The 25,420-nt window shown below is 51.8% G+C and overlaps 5 protein-coding genes across 5 annotated transcripts; 2 read left to right on the forward strand and 3 right to left on the reverse strand.

The window, feature by feature from the left end:
- Nucleotides 1–82: 82 nt before the first annotated feature.
- COCSUDRAFT_21937 (ran-like small GTPase) lies at nt 83–2,477 on the reverse strand. Its single transcript, XM_005651341.1, has 7 exons — nt 2,418–2,477; nt 2,213–2,285; nt 1,990–2,046; nt 1,444–1,651; nt 1,191–1,280; nt 964–1,053; nt 83–811 (listed from the first exon to the last, which is right to left on the reverse strand). Exons 1-7 carry the CDS (start codon nt 2,418–2,420, stop codon nt 664–666), a joined length of 669 nt encoding a protein of 222 aa, XP_005651398.1. The 5' UTR covers nt 2,421–2,477; the 3' UTR covers nt 83–663.
- Nucleotides 2,478–6,646: 4,169 nt separating this feature from the next.
- On the reverse strand, nt 6,647–10,976 carry COCSUDRAFT_39831 (hypothetical protein; the record flags this gene model as incomplete). The annotated part of the gene is made up of 12 exons (XM_005651342.1): nt 6,647–6,868; nt 7,124–7,215; nt 7,490–7,733; nt 7,990–8,146; nt 8,427–8,647; nt 8,822–8,929; nt 9,161–9,301; nt 9,469–9,635; nt 9,777–9,935; nt 10,130–10,324; nt 10,519–10,743; nt 10,844–10,976. 12 exons carry the CDS (start codon nt 10,974–10,976, stop codon nt 6,647–6,649), a joined length of 2,064 nt encoding a protein of 687 aa, XP_005651399.1.
- A 1,393-nt stretch (nt 10,977–12,369) lies between these two features.
- Nucleotides 12,370–18,423, forward strand: COCSUDRAFT_64690 (hypothetical protein). Its single transcript, XM_005651343.1, has 16 exons — nt 12,370–12,549; nt 12,775–12,982; nt 13,131–13,367; nt 13,469–13,630; nt 13,772–13,850; nt 14,079–14,194; nt 14,345–14,426; nt 14,580–14,749; nt 15,002–15,193; nt 15,430–15,526; nt 15,864–15,949; nt 16,061–16,119; nt 16,211–16,308; nt 16,582–16,727; nt 16,922–17,053; nt 17,274–18,423. Exons 2-16 carry the CDS (start codon nt 12,815–12,817, stop codon nt 17,535–17,537), a joined length of 2,088 nt encoding a protein of 695 aa, XP_005651400.1. The 5' UTR covers nt 12,370–12,549; nt 12,775–12,814; the 3' UTR covers nt 17,538–18,423.
- Nucleotides 18,424–19,321: 898 nt separating this feature from the next.
- On the forward strand, nt 19,322–23,538 carry COCSUDRAFT_39833 (hypothetical protein; the record flags this gene model as incomplete). The annotated part of the gene is made up of 10 exons (XM_005651344.1): nt 19,322–19,552; nt 19,816–19,992; nt 20,225–20,377; nt 20,574–20,675; nt 20,967–21,125; nt 21,446–21,634; nt 21,905–21,976; nt 22,223–22,348; nt 22,778–22,900; nt 23,473–23,538. 10 exons carry the CDS (start codon nt 19,322–19,324, stop codon nt 23,536–23,538), a joined length of 1,398 nt encoding a protein of 465 aa, XP_005651401.1.
- A 390-nt stretch (nt 23,539–23,928) lies between these two features.
- COCSUDRAFT_21939 (DUF1313-domain-containing protein) lies at nt 23,929–25,115 on the reverse strand. The gene is made up of 3 exons (XM_005651345.1): nt 24,867–25,115; nt 24,628–24,730; nt 23,929–24,512 (listed from the first exon to the last, which is right to left on the reverse strand). Exons 1-3 carry the CDS (start codon nt 24,944–24,946, stop codon nt 24,417–24,419), a joined length of 279 nt encoding a protein of 92 aa, XP_005651402.1. The 5' UTR covers nt 24,947–25,115; the 3' UTR covers nt 23,929–24,416.
- Nucleotides 25,116–25,420: the final 305 nt, after the last annotated feature.

Genomic DNA, 25,420 nt, shown 5'->3' on the forward strand with positions numbered 1-25,420 from the left:
TGGGAAGATGGCCCTGCACATGTGGTGTGCTAGTTCAAATAAAAAGCAGGCCTAGACCAATATCACGTGCACGGCCTGTGGTGCAGTTGCTAGCCTTTACAAATCTTGAGAACATTGATGGTACTCCTCATTAAGAGATAAATCTTATGACGCCATGTGGTGTCGAAAGATACGGGAGAACGAACATGATTGTAACTTATGCACATACATGTTATTATATTGCGATTGCTTTGTATGTTGCAGGTTGCCATGCGTAATTTTCACTTGGCAATCACACATTACCACCCCAACACCAGCACATCAACAGGGGACGATGTCATGCATTCAGGCGACCCACATCCAATGCAAACTGTTCGAGTCATGGATGGCTGTTCCAGAACTCTATGCCCCAAAGAGTTGCCAGATGTTCGTCTCCCTTACGCGCGGAGGGCACATCCTCTAACAGAAACAAGAGCACTAAGCCACTTGCATCTGCATTGCAGCTGACTTAGCCAAGCAGTGCAAAACTTGCCACATTTTACTGCAGGAGCAGCATGACAGGTTGCTTTCAGGCCCAGCCAAATCATGGCCATTGCACGCCTCCACCAGAGATGGTCTCTGCCAGGAGGAACTACTGGAACCTGCTGCAGCGCATCTGCTGTCATGTGGGCGGCAGGCGACTGTCTACTCTGCGATGTCATCATCCTCATCGGGCAGGGGAGCGTTGGCAGCATCCTGCAGCTGCTGCTCGTACTGCGCCTGCTGCACTGTGTCGATGACCACCTCAGGCGGCTTCAGCGCCACCTGCTCCACAAAGTGCAGGTTGGGGTCCCTGCACCCACACACCAAGCCAGTCAATGATCTGCCCCAATGGCGTCAGCAGGTACAAAACAGGAGCATGGCTGCCCAGGAAAACTGCTTGACCAAATACGCACCGCTTGGGGATTTATTAACTGTTGTATTTGAAGGGGTGCAAAGGCGTACCCGACGAGCTTGCGAGCCAGATAGAGAAAGGGCTTCTCGTAGTTGTAGTTGCTCTTTGCTGAGATCTCATGGTACTGCAAGTTCTTCTTCCTGCCCATCAAGATAGCAGTCCAACTTCACTTAGTACAAACTAGGTTTGCAGGAGCAATACCACCACACTCTCCGTTCAGCATTCAGATTGATGATGATCTTTTGCACCATACTGCTCAGAAGAAAGTAACAGTCACCTGTGAAAGGTGACCTGCTTGGGCTTCACTTGGCGGTTCTTGACGTCCACCTTATTCCCACACAGCACGATTGGTATGCCTTCGCAGACCCTGGAATTGCCATTACACATATTTCTTTAATTGCACGAATCTCATGTCAAAAGATATAGTGAAATATATCAATGCACTGCAAGCTCCCTGCTACAACTCACAAGGGAGACAGTCATCACGCTCTTCGTTAGTGACACCAAAAGAAATAGATGAAAGTTCACACCTGCAGAGGTCGCGGTGCCATGTAGGCACATTCTTGTAGGTGAGGCGGGAGGTGACGTCAAACATGATGATGGCGCACTGGCCATGGATGTAGTAGCCATCACGTAGGCCGCCAAACTTCTCCTGGCCGGCGGTGTCCCAGCAGAAGAAGCGGAGCTTGCCTCGGTTTGTGGTGAAGTCCAGCGGGTGCACCTCCACACCAATGGTGGCTGCATGTCAACAGAATAGATACATACCTTTTCAACTTATGCACAGCAGCGTGAACAGGTTATAGATGACTGACAAGAGCAGCTTTTGGACACAGAATGTGCACAGAGGGCTGCCATCAATACAAATTTTTCGTTGATGAGAAGTGCAGCTGCCAATGGCAATATGTATATGCAAGTACGTCCTAAAGCACCTTTTCCATATCCTAAATGCGCGTAAAAGAGAGCATCCTGGCAGGATCGAGGACAAAAACACAAGCTGCACACATCATCTTTGGTAGCAAGAGAGCAGCATCAGGCGGGTCAGTGATCATCTTCCGGTGAAGGTGATGTGCACTTACGTTCGTACTTCTTCTCGAACTCTCCTGTGAGATGGCGCTTTACAAAAGTGGTTTTGCCTGCACCACCAAAGGCGCTCTAGAACTTGGTCTTCTCAAGGTGGAACTTTGAATGCAATAGTGATTGTATAATAAAAATATCAGCAGTAGTTGATACCGAGAGGTGTTCTGCAAGCCAGCCTCAAGTCAGCAAGCTTTTCGATCGGACGTGAGAAAGCAGGCGCACCTGTGCCTCCATCACCCACCAGCACCAATTTAAATGCTGGTACTCCTTCGGGAGTTGTCTGCCCTGGCAGAGCCTGCAGTGATGGAATGCATCAGTGTCAGTTTCCGTGTTTCATGAAAGGAATTTGGCGCTAGCACACCATCACATATACCAAACTCAGGGAGAGCGGCAGCAGGCAGGAAAGACCAAAATAGAAGGAGCGCACCATCTCAAGAATCCAACAAGAGCTGCAAGCAAAGATCTACTCGTAGAAGTGGCTTCTTAGCAGCCTCAGGATTGGTGAAACAATGGGCCTGGAACTTGCTTGAAGCGCGTATCCGACTAGTTTTCGCCGAGAGCGCGGTGATTGCTCTCCTCCTTCACACAACTTCACTGAGTTCATTCAAGAGCGGAGAACACTTGCAACATCCGAAAAAGATTATAAGAATATTTGGATTGTCTTACTGAGCTTACTGTTTCCGCTGTGCTGTTGCGCGGCAGCAGTTGCAACTATTTGAGAACCTGAGAAAGGGGAGGAGTCTGTTTACTTAGATCGGAACACATTACTGTCCAGCAACTTTTTTGTCTCCTCTAATCTGTATGCACTAAGGTCATAAAGATTTTCAAGGTGGCTTCAAAGCCGCCCTGACGACGAGGAAGCTTAGACTGAAACAGTTTACCTTGGAACTTGAAGGGAGGCCCCAACAGGTGATTGCGATGATCCGTGCAATGTTCATTGCTTTTCAGCTAGTATAACCAGTAAAGATTCATCGAAGCTTCTCCAAGGTCTTTGTGGGCCTGGCTGAACAGAAACACCTGCTCCACCCTTCACGCAGGCTGAACAGAAACACCTGCTCCACCCTTCACGCAGGGGCTCCTGAGAAAGCACAGCAATGGGTGAAGCAAGTGTATTGGCTGCCTATGACATGCTGCGGAAGCCAAGCTTCTTCCTCACGAATGTCTTCAGGTCTGAGTCCCTTGTGCCTGCCTCAGAGTCACCCGCTCATATTGCTTAGGGAACACCTGAAGAATGTCCACCTTTTTCTGGGACTGAGAGGTGGACAATCTTGAGATTCGCTGATGAAGTAACTGGCGCAGGCGGCTGCGGGTATTGTGGTTTCAGTATGAGGTCTCTACGGCTCTCAGCATGCTGTCCTGGTGGGAGAAAGTGCTTGTCCATGCAGTGCTCTTCGTCATTCTCTCCCTTGTGGGCTACGGCTCATATAAGCAGGCAATCACATTGCATGCATCCTGCATCAGCCTTCTGGGATCAGGGAACTGACACTTATAGAGAGGTTGATTCGCTGCTGAGGTGCATACTTTGTTCCGTGTCATGGTTTTGAGTCTCATTGGTCGCTTCCGAATACTATGAGATTTTTGTCGGAGAGTTGAGGTTTGTTTGTCAGAAAGCGAGTGGTACATCACCAGACACATGGTGAAATGCTCTTGATTGCATCTTGTAGGACCCAGCGCTGTTCTTTACCTTACAGCTGTGATCGCTGGTTCTGCACTGTTTTGTCAGCCATTGTATTTTCTGGTCCTCGATTGGCTTGGCTATGGACTTGTTTTGGCAGGTTGCACCGTACAAGACAGTCTCCTGCATCAAATGCTTGGGAACATATTGCGTGAAGCTATGAAGATTTACATTGCAGTTCATCTGCGGTGCCTCGAGCTCGCAGTTTGGTTGTTGAGGATGTTCGTGTGCAGCTCTGCAATTCCATGCTACGGGAGTTGTCGTGAGCAGCGTGCACTCGCTTTTGCTGAACCATAAACAACTCAAAAGTTGTTTGTTTTCACATTCTGAGTTGATGAGCCACGCAGGTCGTTTCAGGATAAACTGTGATATATACCTATGGGCAGTGCAGCTGCGGGCTCAATAGTCTCTTTCCAACCAGCCCCGTCCAAATCTCTGCAGCATCTGTGTGCGTGTAACCCATGCATGCAAATGTGTTTTGGAGGTACTGGAGGTTTTTGTCATCTTCTGAATTGGTCAGCTGAGTAGCACTGAGCTGCACATCTGCACTTCCATGTCATGCAGGGCATGCGTCAGCAGTGCTGACTCAGCACCATTTTCTGTCCAAACTCCGCTTTGATCAAGGCCGCCGCTGGCACCAGCCTGCTCAGATCTAAGCTGCCAGTGTACTATGGTAGCTGCTATGACAAGCCTGTGTCATTGAAAGCCTGTTGCATGTTAGAATTGCCATGGACACAGTGACCACGGGATGTGCTCTACTGACATCAGTGGAGCACGTTAGGCTGTAGTGATCCATGCTTGCAGGCAAGGCAACTAAAAAATCCATTTGATACAATCCATGAAGAAGGTTTGGGTGGTCCAAGTGATTTGGGGGGCAAAATAGGTGGGAATAGATCGTCCAATGGTTCAGGAGGAGTGTCACCACTCGCCAGAAAGCATTTCGTACCCAAAAAAATTGGGCTTTTCATGTAGCGCTCACAGAAGTGCCGCTCGTTTGGCCGGGCAGCGTTGAAGGTAAAATCTTCCTTGTCCGAGGATGGGATTGGGTCCAAAAATAGAATGGACGGATGCCGGCGGTGCTTATCTGCGGCAAGAAGAAGAGAATTTGGGAAAAGTCATGCAGTGGTATACTGGCTCTTTCGCGGCATTTGGCTGTAGATGGGTGTTGGTTGTCGGGATCACCACATGTCCTGGTCGAGAATGAGTAGGCTTGTTCATGCACTGAGCCCACAGAAACAACAATAATGCGGCTTATTTACCTTAGTGCAAAGGTTTATGTCGCCCAAAAGGAACATGGTGAAACCTAGGCCGGGTCGCACGCCTCCATCGGGCCTCCTGTTGATTATTGAGACCTAATCTGGGGTGCATGCTGAATGCAGGACCGTTGACAAATCCACATGCAATGGCAACCAAGGAGGCCAGGGTTCTTTCGGCGCTTAAGGCAGCCAAGAGCAGCAGCATCCTTTCCTTGCAGGGCCTGACAAGGTGAGATGGGAATTTCTTGTTGTCTGATGGTCAAAGAATGCATGATCACGATTGCGGACAATTGTGATATACGTGCCTTGCACTGCCTTGTAACTGTGCACTCTACATGATTTTACTCTACACTTCAATGAGCTTGACGTCACCCAATTTGCTGTGTCATGCAGCCGTCTGCAGGTGGTGTGGTACCAGTACGAGGTGGCAACTGTTTGCAGCGTCATGACAGGCCTCGAGAAGCTCTTTGTTCACATTGCACTGCTCTTCACTGGAGCTCTACTGGGGCACCAGCTGTACAAACAATCAACAGCTGTTTGCTTCTACCTCTTTGACTAGATGCGTTGCCTGTCAGAGACAGGATGCATGGATCACATCATGATGTCAAACTGGCTGTCCTAATCTGTCCACTTTGACTGAAGTAGCTTCCTACACACCTGTACAAGTGCCAGATTTGTGGGACATCTTTCTCCTTCTGTTTGCGGCAGATGTGCAGAGACCATGGCATAGTGTGCCTTATTGGCTTCATACGTCCAGTATTGACAGCACAGAGCTGTGTAGCAATAGCCCCCATGCATGCTTGCAGAACTGTGAAGCCTTTTTCTACCTTGCGAATAAGGAACAGCTTGATTTTTGGCAGGTCTGCCCATGCACTGACATGCGCCTGTTCAACCGAGTGTTGGAGGGAATGTGTACATTGAGGAAAGAGAATATGCTAGGAGTGCAGATGTCACAATATCTGTACAGCTAGCTTTGTTGAAATCCTGTCTTGAGAGGCAGATGAGCAGACTACGCTGATGAGCATTGATGTGTCTGAGGGTCCATAGCTTGAGCTGACTGTCGCACTATGTGCACAAAATTGAGTCTAGTGTACAGCAGCATGTTTGGCATTGAGGACATTGCAAAATTGGGTGCTCTGTACATAGAATACTTTCCTCTAGGACGCGAGGAAGTAGGAGATCGGCATGTCGATGATGAAGTTCAGTGTATGCTTTGTGAACAGTAGATTTGAAATATTTGTAGGGCATCACAGGCCGTAAAGATTCATTACGAGTTGCAGTAGCATTTCTATGCAGACACTATGCGATCAAAAGGATACTTGAGGTTGTGTAAGGTTACAAATGTGCAGCTGATATGGAAGATTGCACCATTTGATATACACCAAAGCTGCAGCAAGCAACACGCCTTTCAAGTACATACCCTGCCACGATCAGGAGCCACTGGCATATTTCAGGACTCCCAAGGAACAATTCTGCAAGAGCACAACTGGCATTTTCCTGAGCCTACTTACTATTGCACAGTATTATGTTCTCCAAATGCAGATCACCGCCAACCACTTCTTGCTAGGCAGGGCAAGAAGCATCGAGAAACCAATCCTTCTCACACAGTTTTCAGAGGCTGTTGCCTCACATAATGTACAATCAAAAGCGCCAACAGATGAAGCTTGTTCGAGCTTTGCAGCCGTTAGAGAATATATTGCTGATCCGTCTTACATATATTTGCCCTCAGAATCCAGTGTCCATCGACAGTTCGTGATACAGCGCAGCATTGACAGTGCTCCTCCTGAAGCGGTTCTCATACAGCCACAACGCGCCGGCGCCAGCCACTCCGCTGACCAGGATCTCAAAGAGATTTAAGAAGATGGCAGCCACCACGCTCCCCCTCTTTCCAGCCATGGCGCAGCTGCCCCCTACCCTCACACCGCTTCCCGGCACTGAACTCGCCCCCTGCAAACAGACATGCAACGCTTTCAACACCCTCACAACACCACAAAAGAGGACAACCTAGAGGGTAGAAGAGCTGCACTCGTGACACCGAGCATGTGACACAATGGCCCCAATTTACAAGAAATGAGAGAGGAAGACACGCACAGATACATGCAGAAATGCTGGGGGGCTGTTGGCCAGACACGGCTTGTCAAAACTCTCCAATACGTCACTAGGAAGATGGCCTCTCAGCTGACAGAGTGTCAGTCTCAGTACCTTCAGCATGTAGCCCTCATTGCACGAAACCACGAAGGCCGCATCCTCTCCAGCCCCCACCGTGCATGACGGCTGCCCCTCCTTCTCCTCCCCTGCACAATGCATCCACATATGCACTTTACAAAACTGCTTTCCTAGACACAAAGATCACTTCCGCTACACTCGCCAGCACGCACTCAGCATGTCCAGCCGAGCTGCTTGCAGCCATAGAGCATCTTCTGAAGCGGGCACTTGCGTTCCCTGGCATTTCCCTGGCATTTCAAGCTTTCCTGCAAAGGCTACCCAATCCAACAAGGCTCTCGCTCTGCACCGATGCAGAAGACTCTACACAGAGTGGCAAGTGCAGCAGCGGAGCATTCAATGCACCTGTGCAGGTGCACACGGCGTAGGCCTGCCCATTGGCCACGCTCCTGCCCACGGCCTCATGCAGGCTGCCCGCCTGGCAGCCCGGCTGGAAGCACTTGGCCTGGCCGTCCGAGAAGCGGCGCCAGCCGGCCTTGCACGAAAAGTGTGTTGCATCGCAGGCAGCGGCCGGCGCGCATGCTGAGCCGTCCGCAGGGCACACGCACGGCTTCAGGCAGCTGTGACTGTCCGTTTCCTCCCACAAATCCTGAACAGCAACGCGGAGCACAGCGTCATGGCACCGAAGCCGAGGATCTACTGGAAGACATGCCTGACGACGCACAGGCATTAAAGCTCCAGTCCTCATTGTGCTGCTGTTCTGCAATCTCCTGGCTGTGGCTCAATATGGCGCAATTCCCCTTGGGCAATCAAAATATGTGAGGCTGCTCTCCCATGGCGTGTGTCTACTATTGCACATACAATGGCTGCATGTTGCACATGTATAGAGATTGCCCAGAGCCTACCTTTTTGCACTTGTCGAGCACGCAAGCGTTGGCGGTGCCCTGCCTTCGCCACAGGGCGCTCTCACAGGTGAAGTCGGCGCACTCATTCTCCGAGTACGCGCAGTTGCCGGCTGCATCGCAGCGGCACTCGTGCCAGCATGTGCCGTGCGCCTCCGGTCTGCGCCAGCAAACCGGACAACTCAGGACCAACACATAGATGTGTGCCACACAACAAAACCTATCAAGAAAATCTCCTGATTGAGTACCGTACAATGTGAATTTCAGAGAGCGACAAAGTGTGGGATGAGCAACACGCACAGCAACAGAGCAAAAATTCTGTTGCTCATGCCCGCCATGACCTGTTCCAGAGAAGTCTACTTACGAAGCCCTCATAGAGCTCATCCATGGAAGAGTTTGCTGTAGCTGAGTATAGGAATGCGGTAAGGGCGCAGACTCACATGAGGGTGGGTTTTCTGGACCCTGGTGAGCAGGAGCCGCCGCGCGCATAGACGGAGCAGTCTCCTCCGGTCCAGTTGTCGAGACAGTGGCACACAGCGTCGTCGCTGCATGTGCCGTGGCCGGTGCAGTTGTTCAGGCAGCGCCCCTCCTTGACGGTGGTCAGGTTGTAGGCCAGCTTGTAGATGCGCATGGGGTTGTAGATTGCTGCCCGCCACACACCCTGCACGCATGCATGCATCATCACTCTACTTCCCAGAAAGTGCCTGACGGGGTCCCTGATGGAAAGTGATGCAGATGGGACACATTTGCAAAGTTTGGCAGTTGGTCTAGTGGCTCTTCTTGTATGTGAAACCCAAAATGTAGAAAAAAATGGGTACGAGGAAGACGGGCTTACTTGCTTCAGCTGTGAGGGGCACAGGTCGATCTCGTAAGTGGTGTTCTGCAGCTGCATGACCTGCTTGAAGGTGTAGTTGGCGGTGTGAGGCTCGCTGTGCAAGTCACCCTGCAGCATGCAGAGTCCAAGATTGTGAGGCTGTCACCGCTTCCATGATCTGCACAAATAGCACGCCTGGGGGCAAGTTGTGCTCGGGCAAGCCCCAGTCTAATTCACACCAAACTGGCATGCATGGGTAGGCAGGTGGAGCGCGAGACATGCCTTGAGCAGCAGCAGCTCTGGCCGGGCAGCGGCCCACTCGCCGTAGCCGTCGCTGGAAAAGGACGCGCGGACGCGAACCTCCACGCTGTGCGTCAGCATGGCGGGGCTGATTTCAGGAAGCTGGAAGAAGTCGTACTCAAAATTGGACTCGGGCTTGATCACCGGCACGCCATACTGCAGGTGCTCTGCCTCGTTTGAGCAGTCCTCCCCAAAAAAGCCCTGCGCATATCGTGGCGATGCCTCTCAGTCATGCTCGAGGGACACCGGCCCTGTCAGCACAGGGGCACGACCGAGCAAGTCAAGGTGCATGCAGAGATGATACTGCTGCACGCAAGCGGGCCATTGAATTGCAGTCATGCTGTGAAGGATAAGTGCTTGCAGGCTACATGAGCAGAGGTGCCTGCCTTGAAGCAGTCGCAGGAGCGGGTTCCGTTGGCTGCGGAGACGCAGGTGCCGCGGTTGCTGCAGTTCATTGGGCAGTTGTACTTGGAGATGGACAGCGTGTAATTGCATGTGTGCGCATCATCTCCGTTCACTCCCACAAACCAGCGCCCTGCACCGGCAAGCCACACTTCTCATCTTCTGCAGCACTAGCCTGCCAAGCATGTACAGTACTACAATGAGGATAAGGGTGAGAGCATCAGATGGCAGCCACATAACGTTCTGTTTGTAAAAGAGTAAGCTGAAGGGGCACCTGTCTGCCAGGCCTCTTTGGTGGCATCCAGGCGTATCTCCAGCTCATCGTCCTCCGCCCCGAAATAGTCCCAGTCCGGCCGGAAATCCCACTCGCCATACCGCCACCCTGGCGGCTTCCCAAACTTGGCGAATAGCCCGAAGAACCCCTCTTCAGCACCTGCAAGTGTCACGCCATTTTGAAGGTGGTACATAAACCGGCATCCTGATCACAAGCTCTGAGAGCAACAGCATGATTTGCTGCAAAGTAATGTATTGCACGTTCCGTGGTGTCTCGAAAGACTGCCCACTGCGAGGAAAAGTAAATGTAACAAGGTCGTGAAGATGTAAGGAACCAGGGGGAGGGAGACGCACATGCATCATCAGGACCACCAGCTTCCGTGGCCACATTGATGACAATTTGGTAGTCGTCCGGGGTGATGTCAAAGCCGTAGAAGGACCATGCCTTCGGTGCCAGCTCCTCATGCTCCTTGATATAAGGCTTGGCCAGGGACAGTTCTGCGGCAGTGACACTGTCCGTCTTCGCTGAGCAGTCCTCAAAACCCAGCACTGCAGGGCCCAGACATCCCGGTCAGAACAGTTTATACCTTGCGAATTCCTCCTATATGCATCACAGGCCACCCTTAATCTCTTTCATTTTGTCCAGGATTACCCACAGTATGCGATGAGAATCTGCTGCCATGGACACCCACGATATGCAATAATAACCTGCTGCCAGGAAGTAAAAAGTGCAGGAGCCTCACATGGATACACGTCCTCGATTGGCTTGTTGTAGGGCGGCTTGCACGCGCAGGTGCCGTCGCTCAAGCACTGACTGTAGCGCTGCTCGGAAGCTGGGCCGTTCAGCGGGGAGCTGCACAGAAGCTGCTCGCCTTCTTTGTTGAAATCGGCTGGGCACTGCGAGAGTGTCGCCCGCAGGGAATATGTCAAATTCGCCTCCCCATATGCCTTGACACACAGGTACACACCTGGCCACACACCACATCAGCTGAGGATCCAAGTTTGGAAGAGGACATCACTGTGGCCATGGGAGACTTCCTGATTGCGAAATGCTAAAAAATATCTTACCTTGGTGATCAAAGGTTGCAGAGATATCGCTCTTTTTGACCTTCTTCACGACGCTCTCATGGCTGCTGCTGGAGGTCTCTCTGAAGTCGTATCCAAATGTGGCAGTATCAAGCTGCTTGGCCTGCGATTGCATTGGCAGCAGAGTGGATATGCAAAGCCTCAGGCTGGCCTTCCTAGTGAATTCAATGATGTCACTTGCACAAATTGTTGACTTTGCTCAATGCAGTGTACAAGCAGCGTGGACAAATACACGTACATTTGTTCCGCCATAGAACATGCCATACAGATCAGGATCTCCCGCTTCATCCTCTGATAGCCTGTTCAGCTGGACCGTGAGGTAGTTCCACAAGGTCTCATGTGAGCTGCCAACCACACCAGGCAATCAGATTGGTCAAAGAACAGAGGAGCGGTAAATATCATTCATTTTTTTAAATGCTTGGGAAGCACAAGCTCTGAATCCAGAAAAAGATGCATGCAATAGAGCAGAGGAAGCCAAGTCTTACTTTGTTCCAAATGGCACGGAGAAGCAAATCCACTCGTCCGGGTGCAAGGTATCACAACCGCTACGCTTGCAGGCTTGCGTCATATCGCTCCCATCCGCTGCAGCACCAAAGATGCCTGTACAGGAAAGAACGGTGATTAGACTGTGCTTGCTAATGATCTGCTCACTGAACAGAAGGCAATCTCTGCCGGCCCCTGGGGTCTATAGATTGAAGACGTACGCATGTCACAAGTAGTTCCTCCGTATCCGAATGTCCCTTCTTGTGGGAGAGGGTTGTTGCAAGTACATGTGCTGCTGCCTTCCTTCTTGTACCCACGCCCATTACAATCCGTTCCTGCGCACCAGACGTCGTGACGTACTAGTCTATATCACACCAAACATATTGAGCTGCTCATGAAGACTCCTTCATCCGTCCAAGATGCAAGACAGAAAGTACTAGTCTACAAAGTAGGAATATAGTACCCGAGTCTTGAGCAGCGCAGAGTGTGAGATACATGATCAGAAGGCCGAGCGATGTGTTGAGCCCGGCATTCTTGCCAATTCTCTGCATATTTCTTCTCGTTGCAAGGAAGTCAAGTCATTTGATGGGACAATCCTTGACCACCTTCAAGCCTTGAATATTCACATAACTCCTCATAAAGCCAGGCACGATCGTCTGGTGGATAGTTCAAGTGATCAGAATGGAATGAAGGCAACACTGCCCTTTTGCCCGATGCTTCGATGAAAGCGTAGCGCAAGACAATCCTACGACGAAAGCATCTAGATACAAAAACGCCCCCTTCATCGAGGGGTCTGAACAGGTGGAGGGCTTTGGGCAGAGGGCTCGGGACCACAACTGCCTGAGTGGGACCAAGAACCGAAAGGTCCCGCCCTAGACCTCTCCTTTTGGCACATCACTTCAATCCTGTTTATTCCCCGCAGTGCTCGAGGTGCTTGGTCCATCCCGTCGTGCTGTTTTGCTGTTTTGCTGAAAAAGTCGTTGCAAAGGCACGTGACACCACAGGCCTTGGACTGTGTCTTTGGAGCTGTGTGAGAGCAGCCGCGATGCTTTTCTAGTAGGTTGAAATTGAACAGGCAGAGATGCACGAGTCTGATGGAGGTCGGCGGACTTGAGCACAACTGTTTCAGAAATACAGCTGTTGTGAGGCTCACAGCTTCCAGTAGCCCCCCTCCCACAGAATTCTGCAGAGACCTGTTATCAAAGGTACGGCAGATAAATCCTTTTTTAATTCTTGCTGCCCTTCCGCGCAGAGCCTCCAGTTTCCAGACGCGGCTAATGCTCAACCGTTCACAGGGCATATACTTTTTATACTCTTGGAAATAGAGCCAGCTGCTCTGCAAGCTGTTGTTTTCTGTTTCCATACTTGCAGACCACATCTGATAATGCATGAAGGATTCTGCGTGACGAGTCTCCTGTGTGGAATCGTAGGGCAAATTCCCCAGCCTCTGAGCAAATCGGGGGCTACCCGATGAATCCGGCAGATTTTGAGGGACTGTTTTGGTACAAGCTCTTCATCCCATGCTTCACGTGGGGCAGCATCCTGGGGACCTTTTTGGGTCCTCTGCTCTTCCCAACACAGTGGTTTCTGTTCGTGGCAGCCTTTATGATCGTCTTCGTCCTTGTGTCCCTATCCCAGGTAAGCTAGGACCAAACACTTTCACACATAATTAGATTGACACCAAATGCGCTGATGCTGTGCCTGATGGATGGATGCAGTTCCTGACTTTATAATTCAGTCACTGCCTTGCCACACCATCTTGACGCTTCAGCCTGTGTGTCTGCAGCTGAGTCGCATGGTGGGCATGATCAGCCGGATTCAGCAGACAATCTCACGCAGCGTGCCGTTGACCAGCGCAGCTGTCGAGGAAGTGCAGCACAGAAGCCGCTGCTGGAGTCGTGACAGCGGGCTCAAGGCTGGCACTCTGGAAAATGATGGGGATGTGGCAGATGAGGCAGGGCAGCACATTGTACTGGATGTGGGCAGGCCATTCATGCATGCCTTCATTATTCCAAATTACAAGGTACTCCCAAGACTCCGTTCATGCGTGAGAATCTGACAGTTTTTAATGGTATCAAAATGTTGGCCAACGTCTTGCCAATGTCCTTGTCTGCCCCTGTGCAGGAGCCCATGTCTCTTCTCAAGAGTACACTGCAGGCGTTGGCAGACCACAAGACAGCTGCAGAGCGCTATCTGGTTGTGCTTGCAATGGAGGCAACCGAGGATGGGCATGAGGCCAAGGCGATGAAGCTGGCAGAGGATTTCAAGGGCAGGCAAGTGTCCCATGTATTCTCAAACAGGCGTTCTTGTTTTGCAGTGCAGCACTCTCTTGAAGGTGCCTCGTGCGAGCCTTATGTATGATGCATCTGAGCATGCCATATTTGTGGGGGCAGGTTCAAGCACATTATGTGGACAAGCCACAAACAGCAGCCGGGGGAGATGAGGGGAAAGGCGTCAAATGTGGACTGGGCAGCTCGTGGTGCACTCCTGGAGTTCCGCCTCATGGGTGCGATTTATCTCCCTTTGCTCTGATCAAAGTGTCGTGCCGCTACGATGTATGGGCAGAGTTGTTACTCTCCATAGCGGTCTAGTTTGTTGAGAGCCCTTAGGAGATCAGAATGAATGACACTGATCATGCGCCATGACGCTTATGATGACTTCTTTGCACCCTATCTGTGATGGTGTTGGAGTTGTAGCCCTGCGATGATCTGAGGTGTGTCCATCTGGCGACCAGGTCTGGACACCAAGCGGATCATGGTGACCAACATGGACGCCGATGCGCAAGTGCCCGCACTCTATGTAGAAGAGGTTGACAGGGCTGCAGCAGCTGCAGAGGACCCGCACCTGCTGGTGAGCGCCACTCTGGCCACTGCGCCTAAGGCCACAGCGCAAGAGCCCACCATTCTATGTCACATCAGACTTACAGATCGGGGTTCTGTCCCCGGTCGCTGGGCGGGTTCTGAAGTGCAAGGGAAGTAAGGGCTTGTTTAATTGGTGCAGGTGTACGCTGCCCCCATCCTCTTTGAGCGCAATGCCTACGATGTGCCCGTCTTCACCCGCGTGCACGACTTCATGTGGTCAGGTGCGCCTCCCTTCAGACATTTTCCTGCACGGGCACTTGTCTTTGGGACTGTTATTACTGGCAGGAATGGGAGAGCAAGCACATGTCAACTATTTAGCCATGTTCTGTGGCAGTCACCGCGTGCAGCTAACGGGCCTGCCTTGTGCTGTGCAGCCATGGCGATGCAGAACCTGGCCAGCCCCATGCAGCTGGGCTTCCCGATCTCCAACTACACCATGTCTCTGTCGCTGCTGGAGCACATCGAGTTCTGGGACACCAACGAGGACGCCATTGGGGAGGACTTCCACATGTTTGTCAAGGCGTACTTCAAGACGCAGGGACAGGTGGGGGCCACACCAACCTGCATGAAACACCCCCTGACAGCATGCTACTGCTGCATCACACACGGTTGCCCCTGCAGATATGTGGACGAAATCTTTTTCCGGTGCTCATTCCCTCAAACGGCAGTGATGCTAGACCTGCCTCCTGTCAATTCTGGACTTGGCAGGGGTGTTGCTGGCCATGACGTGTAGAGCAACAGGGACAGTGAGAGGCGCTCAGAAATAGCGCTGATGCGTGTGTGCTGACGTGTGCAGGTGCGGCTGGTGGCCATCCCATCCCCGATCAACATGCTCAACCTGCAGGCGGCGGGATGGTGGCCGACGATCTGGGCGCGCATGGTTCAGGCGGAGCGCCACGCGCGCGGCTGCGCCGACTTTGCCTACTGCCTCAAGCACGCGCGCAGCATGCCCAAGTTCTCATGGACCACAGTCGCCCTCTGCCTCAAGGTGCGCAGGCTCCTCCTCCGCACCTGATTTTGCTCCTGGGATGGCAGTACCCACCTTGCCGCTATAATTGCCTGCCGTGTTGGTGTTCAAAATTGATGGGAACATCCTTTTCTGCCTGACAAGGTGAAAGCTTCTCTGCTTTGGATACCGGCATGTTTGAGTTTGCAGTAAATGTGAAAGCTGGGATCCGGGATTGGAGTGCAAGCTTGTTGAAGAAGATTCTGCTTTTTGTGTAGGTGCTGGAAGCGCAGATGCTGCCGGCTACCGCACCCTTCTACATGGGAATGGCTGCTGGTTGGGCTGTGTTTGTCAGTGGGTTCATCAATCACACAGGTGCTGCGCCCTCTTCTAAGCTCATCAAAAGTTACCCATCCCTAGGCGTTCGGCGTGCTGCATCCTGACTCCCCATCAAGTAGACTAGACCTTATGGTCTATGACCACCATGTCCAATGCCAAGGTTCTTTGGGCCTCTTACCAGCTCTCAACACCCCCGTTGGTCACCATGATATGGGTCTATGAGGTGTTGAGATCTGGAATGATGCCAGTCCAAAGCCAACACGCCTGTGTATGGCATTGGTCAGCATGGAGGCACACCCTCAGATGCACTTGCTCATGTTTGTGCAGGGCTGTAGGCTTTCAGGCTAGTAATGATTGTTGTGTCTTGATGCAGCTATCAGCCTTATGGCTCTGAAGTTCATTGCGGTGTTCGGGATCATGGGAATTCCCATTTTCTTCTCGCTAGCCACCTGCAATGAGGTAACCGCCGGTCTCTTTCTTGTGAATGGCATTGTGTGCCTCAGCTCCTTGGAAGGACTTCATTGCTTACCCAGATGCTCCAAAAATTTGAATTGGCAATATCGACTGCAGGTTGTGCGAAGATACGTGAGGCCGCGGCTGTACAATACAAGAAATGTCCCATTGTGGAGGTGAGCAATAGCAAACCTCGAATTTCCATGATGGGTCATCATCGTGACCAGATACATGTCCTAGGGAAGCCACCTCGCATGTTTGCTGCAGGTCCATCGAGTACGTTGCGCTGCTGGTGGATGTGTGGCTGTTCATGGTGCTGCCGACTGTGTTTGCGCTCACCAAGTCGGTGCTGCCCATCAGCCAGGGTGCGACTGCCGACCAACCCACTCCCACAGTCACAGTAGACATGTCCAGGGATCCTGTCAATGCCATTACAGGGATGTCATGCAGCACAGGGAGGTTGTTGTCGGCGTACTACTGTCAGCTTTTGTGTTTTCTGGGTCATCAGTGACCAGATGACCTCTAGGTGGGGGCACCCTGTTACAGCATGCATAGCATGAATGTGTGAAGAAAACTGGGCTGGCTCCAGCAGAGGGGCACTACAAAGAACTAACTTGTGGGTGGACATGTGTGCGCAGGTGAGTATGTGGTGGCGGAGAAGCTGGTGACGGAGGATGAGGAGAAGGGTCTGGCTTTGGGGCCGCTCTCCAGCGGGTCTCTGCACTCCATGGGCACGCATGACTCCAGCTCCAGCCTCGACTGGGCCCTGGACAACGCTGGCAAGGTGATACTCCCCTCTGCTTCACCACAGCGCATGCATTCATGATCCATTAGATGCATCAGTTTTTCCTGGAAGTGGGTCTCCTCTGCTACGCGTCCTACAGAGGCTATCTAAAGTGCATGCTGGCAATCTTAAATTGTCACTCGGGATTGGATCAAGAGCCTCTGGTGCTGACGAGTTTGTTGTCCTTGATACAGGAGCAGGGGGCGGGGGATGTGACGAGTGACCTGGGCAAAGCGGCAGCCGAGAGGCAACGCCAGGGGCTGGACTGGAGGGAGGCCTCAACCCCCCAGGCCGTGGACGCGCGCGCCTGCCAGCCGCTGCCGCAGGTGCGTGCGGCAATTGCTCGAAACCTTGCCAGGGATGGCTGACAAAACTTGAATCTCTCAATGGCGCTGCTCCTTCAACGCACTGCCATTGAGAGTGCAGTGCCACGACTTGACAGATTGATGTCACCGAGGTCGAGTTCAAGCAAGTTGAATGTCTACTTCGCAGCTACAGGCGGTTGCTGTATGCGGGCCTGCTAAAGTGCGGGCGTATGGTGTGCAGGTGCTGAATGGGTCGGATTCGCCGATAGCGAGCGGCAAGTGGGGGCCGCCTCCGCCGCAGCTGAGCAACGGCGGCGCGCCGATCCGGTCGCGCACATGCGTATCCCGGGGCGCGCCGGCCGTTGCGCAGAATGCGCCGCTGACGGCCTCTGCCGACCTGAAGCAATCGCCGTCGCGGGATTCCACGCCGCGCAAAGCCGACCGGCCAGAGATCTACAAGTTCTTCTCCGGCTGGGTCTCCCCAGTGCTCACCAGCTTCAGATGATGATGACTGGGTGGCTAAGCACAGCCCACAGAGACTCTGTGGACCTGCTGCTCGAGGTGGCCGTGATGCAGAGCGTGCAACAATGTAGCTCGTTCCACTTGATTCTGGTAGGACAGTGTCCGTTGTAGTGCAGTAGGGATACTGTCCAACCACTGACGCACTGGCAAGACATCTGCAGAAGCTGACCGGGCCGGGCATGTGTGTGCCTGTGCCGATCAGCTTCTAAAGGACACATCTGTCATCTTAGTGCTGCTCTTGAGACTGTGCTGTTGTCGTCTATGGAGGAGTATGTCTGCGTCTGGACGCTGCGCAAGGGAGTGCTGGGGGCGGTGGTGGAACGCTGGTGTGCAAGCATTGCTTGCAATTGCTTAACAGCTAGGGCAGATGGCGTCTACTGTGCACCCCATTGCCATTCAGTTTGATAGAATGAGAAATAAACTAAACTGGGATATCTGTACGTGATCATCGGTGTCTGCGACATGCCCACGAGGATTTCTGCAGCCCTCGTATTCTTACTGTCCATCATTCTGGGCACTGCAGGCGGACAGACTGGGAAACTCCACCTCTCTCCATAAGGGCTTGTTGCGATTTTGTGTGCTGGTTGAAATGGGGAACTCTGTTCGAAGCTTGTTCCATTTGCACTGAACAAAGGCCGGAGGTGCGAGGGTTTTAGATATGCTAGGTGACTTTTCTGTTTTGCTCTTGGCGGTCATTGATTGCTTTCATAATGATGATCATGTCATTTGCATGGAAATATTGCAGTGCATCTTTCTTTGTGGCAAGCGCCTTGATGGTATGCTTAAGATCTGTGGTCTCTCAATTATTTGGGAATTTATTGTCTAGTCCGACTGATGTGAGTCACCATGATTGATAAGGAAGCGTGATGCTTGAACTCCACCGTGGTGAATCACCACTGGTGATCGATCACCATGACCCCTTAAATAAAATTTGACTGATAAATTATCAGTGATAATCACTGATTATGGCATCATGGCATGTGTGATCATGACGCAAAACAGCTGCATCTGCAGCGGATCAGCTACATCCCATGGGTCATATGTCGATGCTGCATCGGTGCTATCAGTTTCTACACCGGCACTTAGCACTTCAAGACTTGAATTCAATGGTTGATAGTGGAAGTTCAAGTAGTTATGGCAAATGCTCCAGGTCTTTCCAGCCCGGGCCTGGCCAGCTGGAGCAGCCGCCACGGCTGCAGCATGCAGATTAGAGTTGAAATGAATTCAAGCGTGAGAATGAAATCATGCTTTTGCCACTTCAATGTATTTGCAGGCATCCAGAATTTTTGGGCCAGAAATGTGATATTCAATGCGCCTCCTCATGCAAGGACCAAGAGGCTCTGTCATCTGTAGTCATCTCAGTCACTATGCAGGTGAGGCTTACCTGGTAAGCGCAATCCCAAAGGTTCGCTCCCCAATTGAGTCCAATCAGCGTCCATAGTTGCAAATCCTTTGGTGGATTGTACTTCTTCTGAGTTGTATAGGTGTTTGGTAAAGCTGTGGCGTTGGTTTTGAAACTGTAAATTGTAAGGGTCACCCTTGTTCATTTGCAACCCAAAAAGTTTTCGTGCTGAGATGCGCTATATAATCTTGTGATGGTCCCCACATAATCTCAATGCAATAATTTATCGCTGTTGCAGCGTGCAGTCTCTCTGCTTTGGAAGTGCTGAGTATCCTCGACAAAGAAGACGAATAGAAAGTTTCTAAGCAGCCACCTGGCTTGCACATCTTCTTTACGTCTTCCTTGACGATTGGAAGGCCGAAGTAATGGCGCCAGCCGCGAGATCTTCTTCTGGACTGGCGCCGGATGCGAGCCCTGAGGCAAAGATAAAACACCTGGAACATCAGCTGTCAGTGCTCACGGCCGAACGCAACGATCTAGCAGCGGATGTAGAGAGCCTATGCATGCAGTCATCTGGCGACATCTTCAGTGCCTCCAGCGTACTCAGCGAGCGAATATGCAACATGCAGAAGGAGACCAACAAGCTCAGAGCCCAGGTACAGCCCTTTTCTGAAGCAATGCCAAGCTGTTGAGAAGTAAATGTATACCAATAAAAGATCTGAATTGTCATTTTCCCTCCCTGCTCGTAGTATGAAAAGGCCCTGTTTGGATGTTGCCATCCACTCAAGAAAATCTTTCCAAAGAGTCAGATTTGGCAGGGTAGATAAGATCCGTTACCAAAGCCATGTATGATTGTGTAGCTTCTTTGTCTTCAGATCCACGACAATCACGTGACTTCTGATCTTTGTGCATGCGCAAGCTCGAGGCAGTCAATGCAGAGCGCGATGGGCTGTATGAAGACCTCATCAACCACCGCACCTCCAAACGTACAGTTGACAAGCAGTGGCGCATTGAGCGGGAGAAGTCTGAGAGGCTGGAGAGCGAGCTGGCATTCTACCAGAGCCACAGCGCACGCACACTCTCAGACCGTGACAAGGTGCTGCGCAGCAACCTGAGAGCATTTTAGCTGTTTGCCCTCTGCTTGTAATTGTACATACTTCACTTGCAAGGAATGGAAAGGATGATGAAAGTGTATTCCTGCTATCAAACCTCAATAAGTTGCACCTGTAGCGCCTGGAGCATGGCATGATTACCCTGTGTTAACTGTGGTGTAATCTATACGTTTGATAATTGAAAATCAGGTCCTGATGTGAGGAATGTTTGCGCAGGCTGTATGGGAGGCAGAGGAGCTCAAAGCACAGCTGCTGGAGACGGAGAGTCGGCTGTCAGAGCTGGAGGCGCACGCAGAGAAGGAGGCAACGCAGCGCGCGGAAGCCGAGCGGCTGCTGGCGTCCGAGAGGAAGCTGACTGCGCAGCTGCGGGTGAGCTTCCTTCTTCATGAGTGCCTTTCCTACACTGCCTCTCAGACCTGCAGAGCCTTAGACTTAGCAGCATACCTGGTGCATTTGACACACCTGGAGGAATTGACAGGAAGTCTCATCATCAATGGGGCCCTATACTGTGTAGTTGGACCTTTAAATGTTATAAATCTGAGCAGCGGTCACATTTGGCTTACAGGTGAAGGCAGCGGAGGCTGTACTGCTGCCGGGCGTGCGCCACGAGCTCTCAGATGCGCGAGAGCGCATCTCACAGCTGGAGCAGCAGAGAGATGAGCTGCAGGTGAGATCAACTGACAATTGAATTTCTCATGGAAGGGTGGCTTGTACTGAGTGGTGGCTCTCAACTTTTGCTCTTCACTGGCACAGCATAACACTCTGGAAGTAGTGCAGCCACCGCTATTTGATGTTTTCGCCTGTATCAACGCCCTTACCGGATTGTGTCTAATATCCCAGACGCTTGTGGCCGGCATGCAGATACATTTTTCGAGGGTTGTAAGCCTGTCCTGTCAACAAGCACAGTTGTGCGTCTGTCATCCTGCATTGTATCAGAAATGTGTGCGCTGCTGGGCAGGCAGCCTTGACGGCCACGCAAGCATTGCTAGAGGGGGAGCAGTCGGCGCACAGGGCGACACAAGAGACGCTGGAGTCGGTGCGGCAGGACATGGCCGCAGCTGAGGCGACCGCTGAGGAGGTCACCGAGCGCTTGAACGCCGACGTGGCCAAATTAGAGGTGCGCGCCCCGTCCTGACCCTTCCCAAACCCCTCTTGATCTGCATTTCTGCTGAGAACAGGGTCAGCACCGATTGGCAGTGCTCAATTCCCACATGAGGCTTCATCGGATGGTGGTGTCACTGAAAGGCACCCCATTCTTTTAGGGCGTTGCTGTGCAGCTCAACCGTGTGAAGCAAAGCAAGCATCTTGGGTGGGAGGAGGATATCCGGTTCTCAGTGTGACGTGCTCAGTAATTTGAGTTGCATGCTTCAATGCAACGAGCAATTAGGATTAGCAATATCTTGCTGATCAACAGAAGCTGCTTCTGGTGTGGCGCAGGCTGAGCTGGCGAGGGTGCAGAGCGAGAGGGACGAGCTGGAGACGCGGGCGGATGATGCCGAAGGGGGGCTGGCGGCTGCGCAGGCCGAGATGGAGACGGTGCAGAAGCGGCTGGAGGCCGAACTCGCGCAGCTGCAGCAGTCCAGCCGGAGCCAGCGCGAGGAGACTGCCGCCGCACACGACGCCGAGGTGAGGAGTCCTGTGGTTGTCCTGTCCGGCTGACCACAGGGAATACCTGTGGCCTGTGGCTGCATTGAAGCAGGCTGCCTGAGTGAGTCATAGCATTTTGTCATGGAATTGAGCCACTGCTGATGGGGGAATGACCAGTGCGTGCTTGGCGCCTTGTCTTTGACTCCCAGATGCCTTTGGCTTCACAACATGTCAGCTGGAGTCAAGGAAATTCAGCGCTGCAAGGATCAGTGCAGAGCTAGAGTGTCTGAGGGCAGGTTTGTGGCACAGGTAACTGCACTACGCGCGGACGTGGAGAGGCTGACTAAGGATTACGAGACGACCCGGGTGGAAAGAGACAAGGTGGGCACTCCTCCTTGACGTCCTGCTTCCACATACACTTATGCCTGAGGAATTTCCGGACTTGTATCATGGCAGCTTGCATCGAAGCATCTGGTGCCCTCTTTCATTGTGCACGGATCCCTCCTGCCTTTCAAAGGTCTGAACAAACAGGGTGCAGAAAGCCTAACATGCGCATGTGAAAGATTGCATACAGAGACTGTCAATGCCAGCTCCATTGTTTGTGATGGTGCACGCGTGTTGGTGCAGGCTTCAGAGGAGAAAGCGTCGGCGCTGATGCGAATATCGGCGGCCGAGGAGACGGCAACGCAGGCCTTTGAGGAGGTGGGCAACATGCGCGACGAGATCGCCGACCTGCGTGAACGCCTGCAGAAGGTGCAGCCTCTTCTTTTGCTGCTCCCATATCTGACTCGAAGGAATCACATGCAGATATTTGGTGTGCCACTGTGACTGGGGTCCCTCTTAAAGATTCAGAGAAGGGCCCGGCTTTGACAGCAGCTTCTGTCAGGCAGCTGTGGTGGCAGAGTGAATGATGAATGTCAGTGGTGAGGTCTGCCGTGCCCTGGCTCTAAAGGTGCCTCCAGGCATGACCGGCGTGCGTGCAGATTGCCCAGTAGGAGCATGCAGCGGAAATTGTCTCCCAGGGCTTGCTGTGTGTGCTGGTTGTTCAAGCCTGTTGCACAGTGCAGCATCTCAGCACAGAGTGTCTCCATGGGAAAGGCTCTTCCTTGGGGCAATGCTGCTTCAATGACCCACAGAAGAGCACTGGAAGCCAACTGTTTGTGTGCGCTGGGGGTGCGGCAGGCGACGCAGGAGAAGGTAGCGGCGCTGATGCAGGCAGCTGAGGCCAAGGACGGCCGCCGCGCAGCCGCCCGTTCCGCCAAATCTGGCGCAGCCGCCACCAGCCCGGCCGGCTCATCCTGGCGGGTGCGCCCCTTGGGCAGGCATCTGAAATCTACTTTTCAGAATTTCATGGTTCACGGCAGGCCACAAAGTTTTCATCGTTGGAGAGGACAGAAATAGAGGTGGAAGAATTATTGAAAGGGGAAGGAAGGCTGAGACTGCTGTTTTCCAAAGAGAGCATGCGGACTGTCAGATGCTTCTTTTGGAAGGAATGTGGATTCTGTCGTCCAGCAGCGCATGCATGTGCTGTTGGAGCCTTTCATCAGGGTTGCTCTCTGGGGTTTCTCTGCAGGGTGAAAAGGGAGGGAACTGCAGGTCGGCTTGAGTAAGGTCCAGATCTTCTAACTTTATCACTGTTGAACGGCATGACGCTCTATTAAGTACTGTCACTTGCTAAATGCAGTCTTGAGCATGTTTCTCTGTCTGTTGCAGGTTTGGGGATCTGGCTCTGGTGAGGGCTCTGGAGCGGGTGACAAGGCAGCTTCTGACAAGGCCTCTAATGGGAGGACAAGTCACGATTGACGCCTGTCGCCGCCGTGGGCATGCTGATGTACTTATAGTAGGACTGTCATTGTTGTGTAAGTGTGTGTGGACAGGGTTCTGGGATCCCTCAAGTCTTCGACACCAAGAGTCCTGTGACACATCTCTATTCTGGGAAGTGACATCATCGTGTGCTGGTAAAAAAGCTACTGGAGCCCAGCTACTTAAGCACACTCGAATAATGGTAGAGAGGTGCCCAGTCTATTTGTCAGATGTATACAAGTAGGCCTTGTGTGGGAACCTCACAAGATTTCCAACAAGTATCAGCAATGAATATTTCTAGGGGCTGAAGTGTTGCATTCAAGTAGCTGGCCTTGAGCACTAGTGCCAATGGCATTTTGCTGATTCTAGTCACATGCTTAAGAACAATGACGCTCAGCATTTTATGGTTTCCTTTGATATGTCTCGAACTGATGCAAGATGAAGCTTCAGGTCAGTCTGGGCGATCTCGTCAACTCTGCAAGACACTGCACCCCCCAAAAACATCTCTGTAGCAGCGTACAATTCAGAGAATCCAGAAGGCATATTGCAAGCATAGTATATAGAGAGTCTTCAGTACACCGCGCACCTCGAAAGCGCTGCAAACATATTGCAACACATTGGGTGTGGAAACGTGGAGACCTTTCAATACAACAACATTAACAAAATGTCTGCCTCAGAAGATACAATACTATTTGTCTGAGGGTTCATACCATTTTCAACGTCTTGTGTTATTTGCCGCCAGCATTAGGAAGTCAAGCAGCCAATCTTGACACTTCACGTCGCAGAAAGAATCGACTTTGATCCTTAAAAGGTCTTAAGGGGACATTCCAATGTGTTAGACGCAGCGCCCAAGGATCATGCCAGCAAGCACTCAGACCAAGTACTTGCTCCCTGACAGGTCCTCTGGCCATGGACTTTGGCCCTAGCTCTTTTGCCTGCTTTGTCCTGCAACTGGCACTGCAATCCTGCACCTGCTGATCCAAGTGCTCCTTCCCATCACGAGCTTGATCAAAGAGGATCATGCGGCGCTAGTGGGTGTTGGGGCGCTATTTCCATCTCCCTCCTTGCCCAAATCCTCAAAGGAAGCACTGATATCCTTGTACAGCTCCACCACCTGATAACACAGAGGCTTGAAGAATGTGCTGGAGGTTGTGCTTTCGAGACTGTGTCTATCAGGTCTGACTTCATCCACTTTACAGAGCACCAGGAGCGACACAAGGAGGGTGCACCTTTGCTGTATTGTTGTTGAGCTCTCGGATCAGAACAACGTTCCTGGCCAAGGCTTCTGGAGTCCTCAAATCGTGATTTGTGTTGATCTCGTTAATCAAGATCCTAGCCAAACCAAAGCGCACTGTTGATCAGTCTTTGGCAGTGGAAAAAAGGTGTTAAGCTTTTGCTTGAACAGCAATAAATGACAATCTATGTATAGAGAAGCGGGTTTTGTCAAGCACAGCAAGATGAGACGCACTTGTTTTGTTCCAGAATATCCTGGACAGTACTGAACTTCTCAAAGCCCGGTACTGTAATTTTGTTGTCTGAAACTTCCATAGAGAATCACATGACGTCAAAGGAGATTATTTGAGGGACATTATTCACGGTGTTGTCAATATTGCTCACTGCCGTACCATATGATGGGAATATTATAAAGAATGGAATTCTGTTGCAATCGTCGCGGTGGATTAGAGATCGTGCTCCAGCACAACACACAATCGTAAATTATCCAAGGAATGCCGACTCTTCAGGGATGCTGATCTCTCGATCGCCTTGGTAGAGATCTCTTGCTCTGCCTGCCATGTCAGCGCCAGGTCACCCTACATGACACCCATTCATCACTCTCAATCACTCTCAAGAGGAAGGACACAAGGAATTTATAGACGAGTCAATCTCAATATCCCTCGATATGCACCCTGCCACGGCCGTTCATGGGCGGCACCATAGCACCGCCGGCTGCGCCGCCTTGGGCCGGCCGCCGGTGCTATACACTGTAGGTTTGCTATCATAGGACATTCAAGGTAACTTACT

This window comes from Coccomyxa subellipsoidea, assembly GCF_000258705.1.
Source record: "Coccomyxa subellipsoidea C-169, whole genome shotgun sequence".
In the NCBI taxonomy this organism is placed as follows: domain Eukaryota; kingdom Viridiplantae; phylum Chlorophyta; class Trebouxiophyceae; family Coccomyxaceae; genus Coccomyxa; species Coccomyxa subellipsoidea.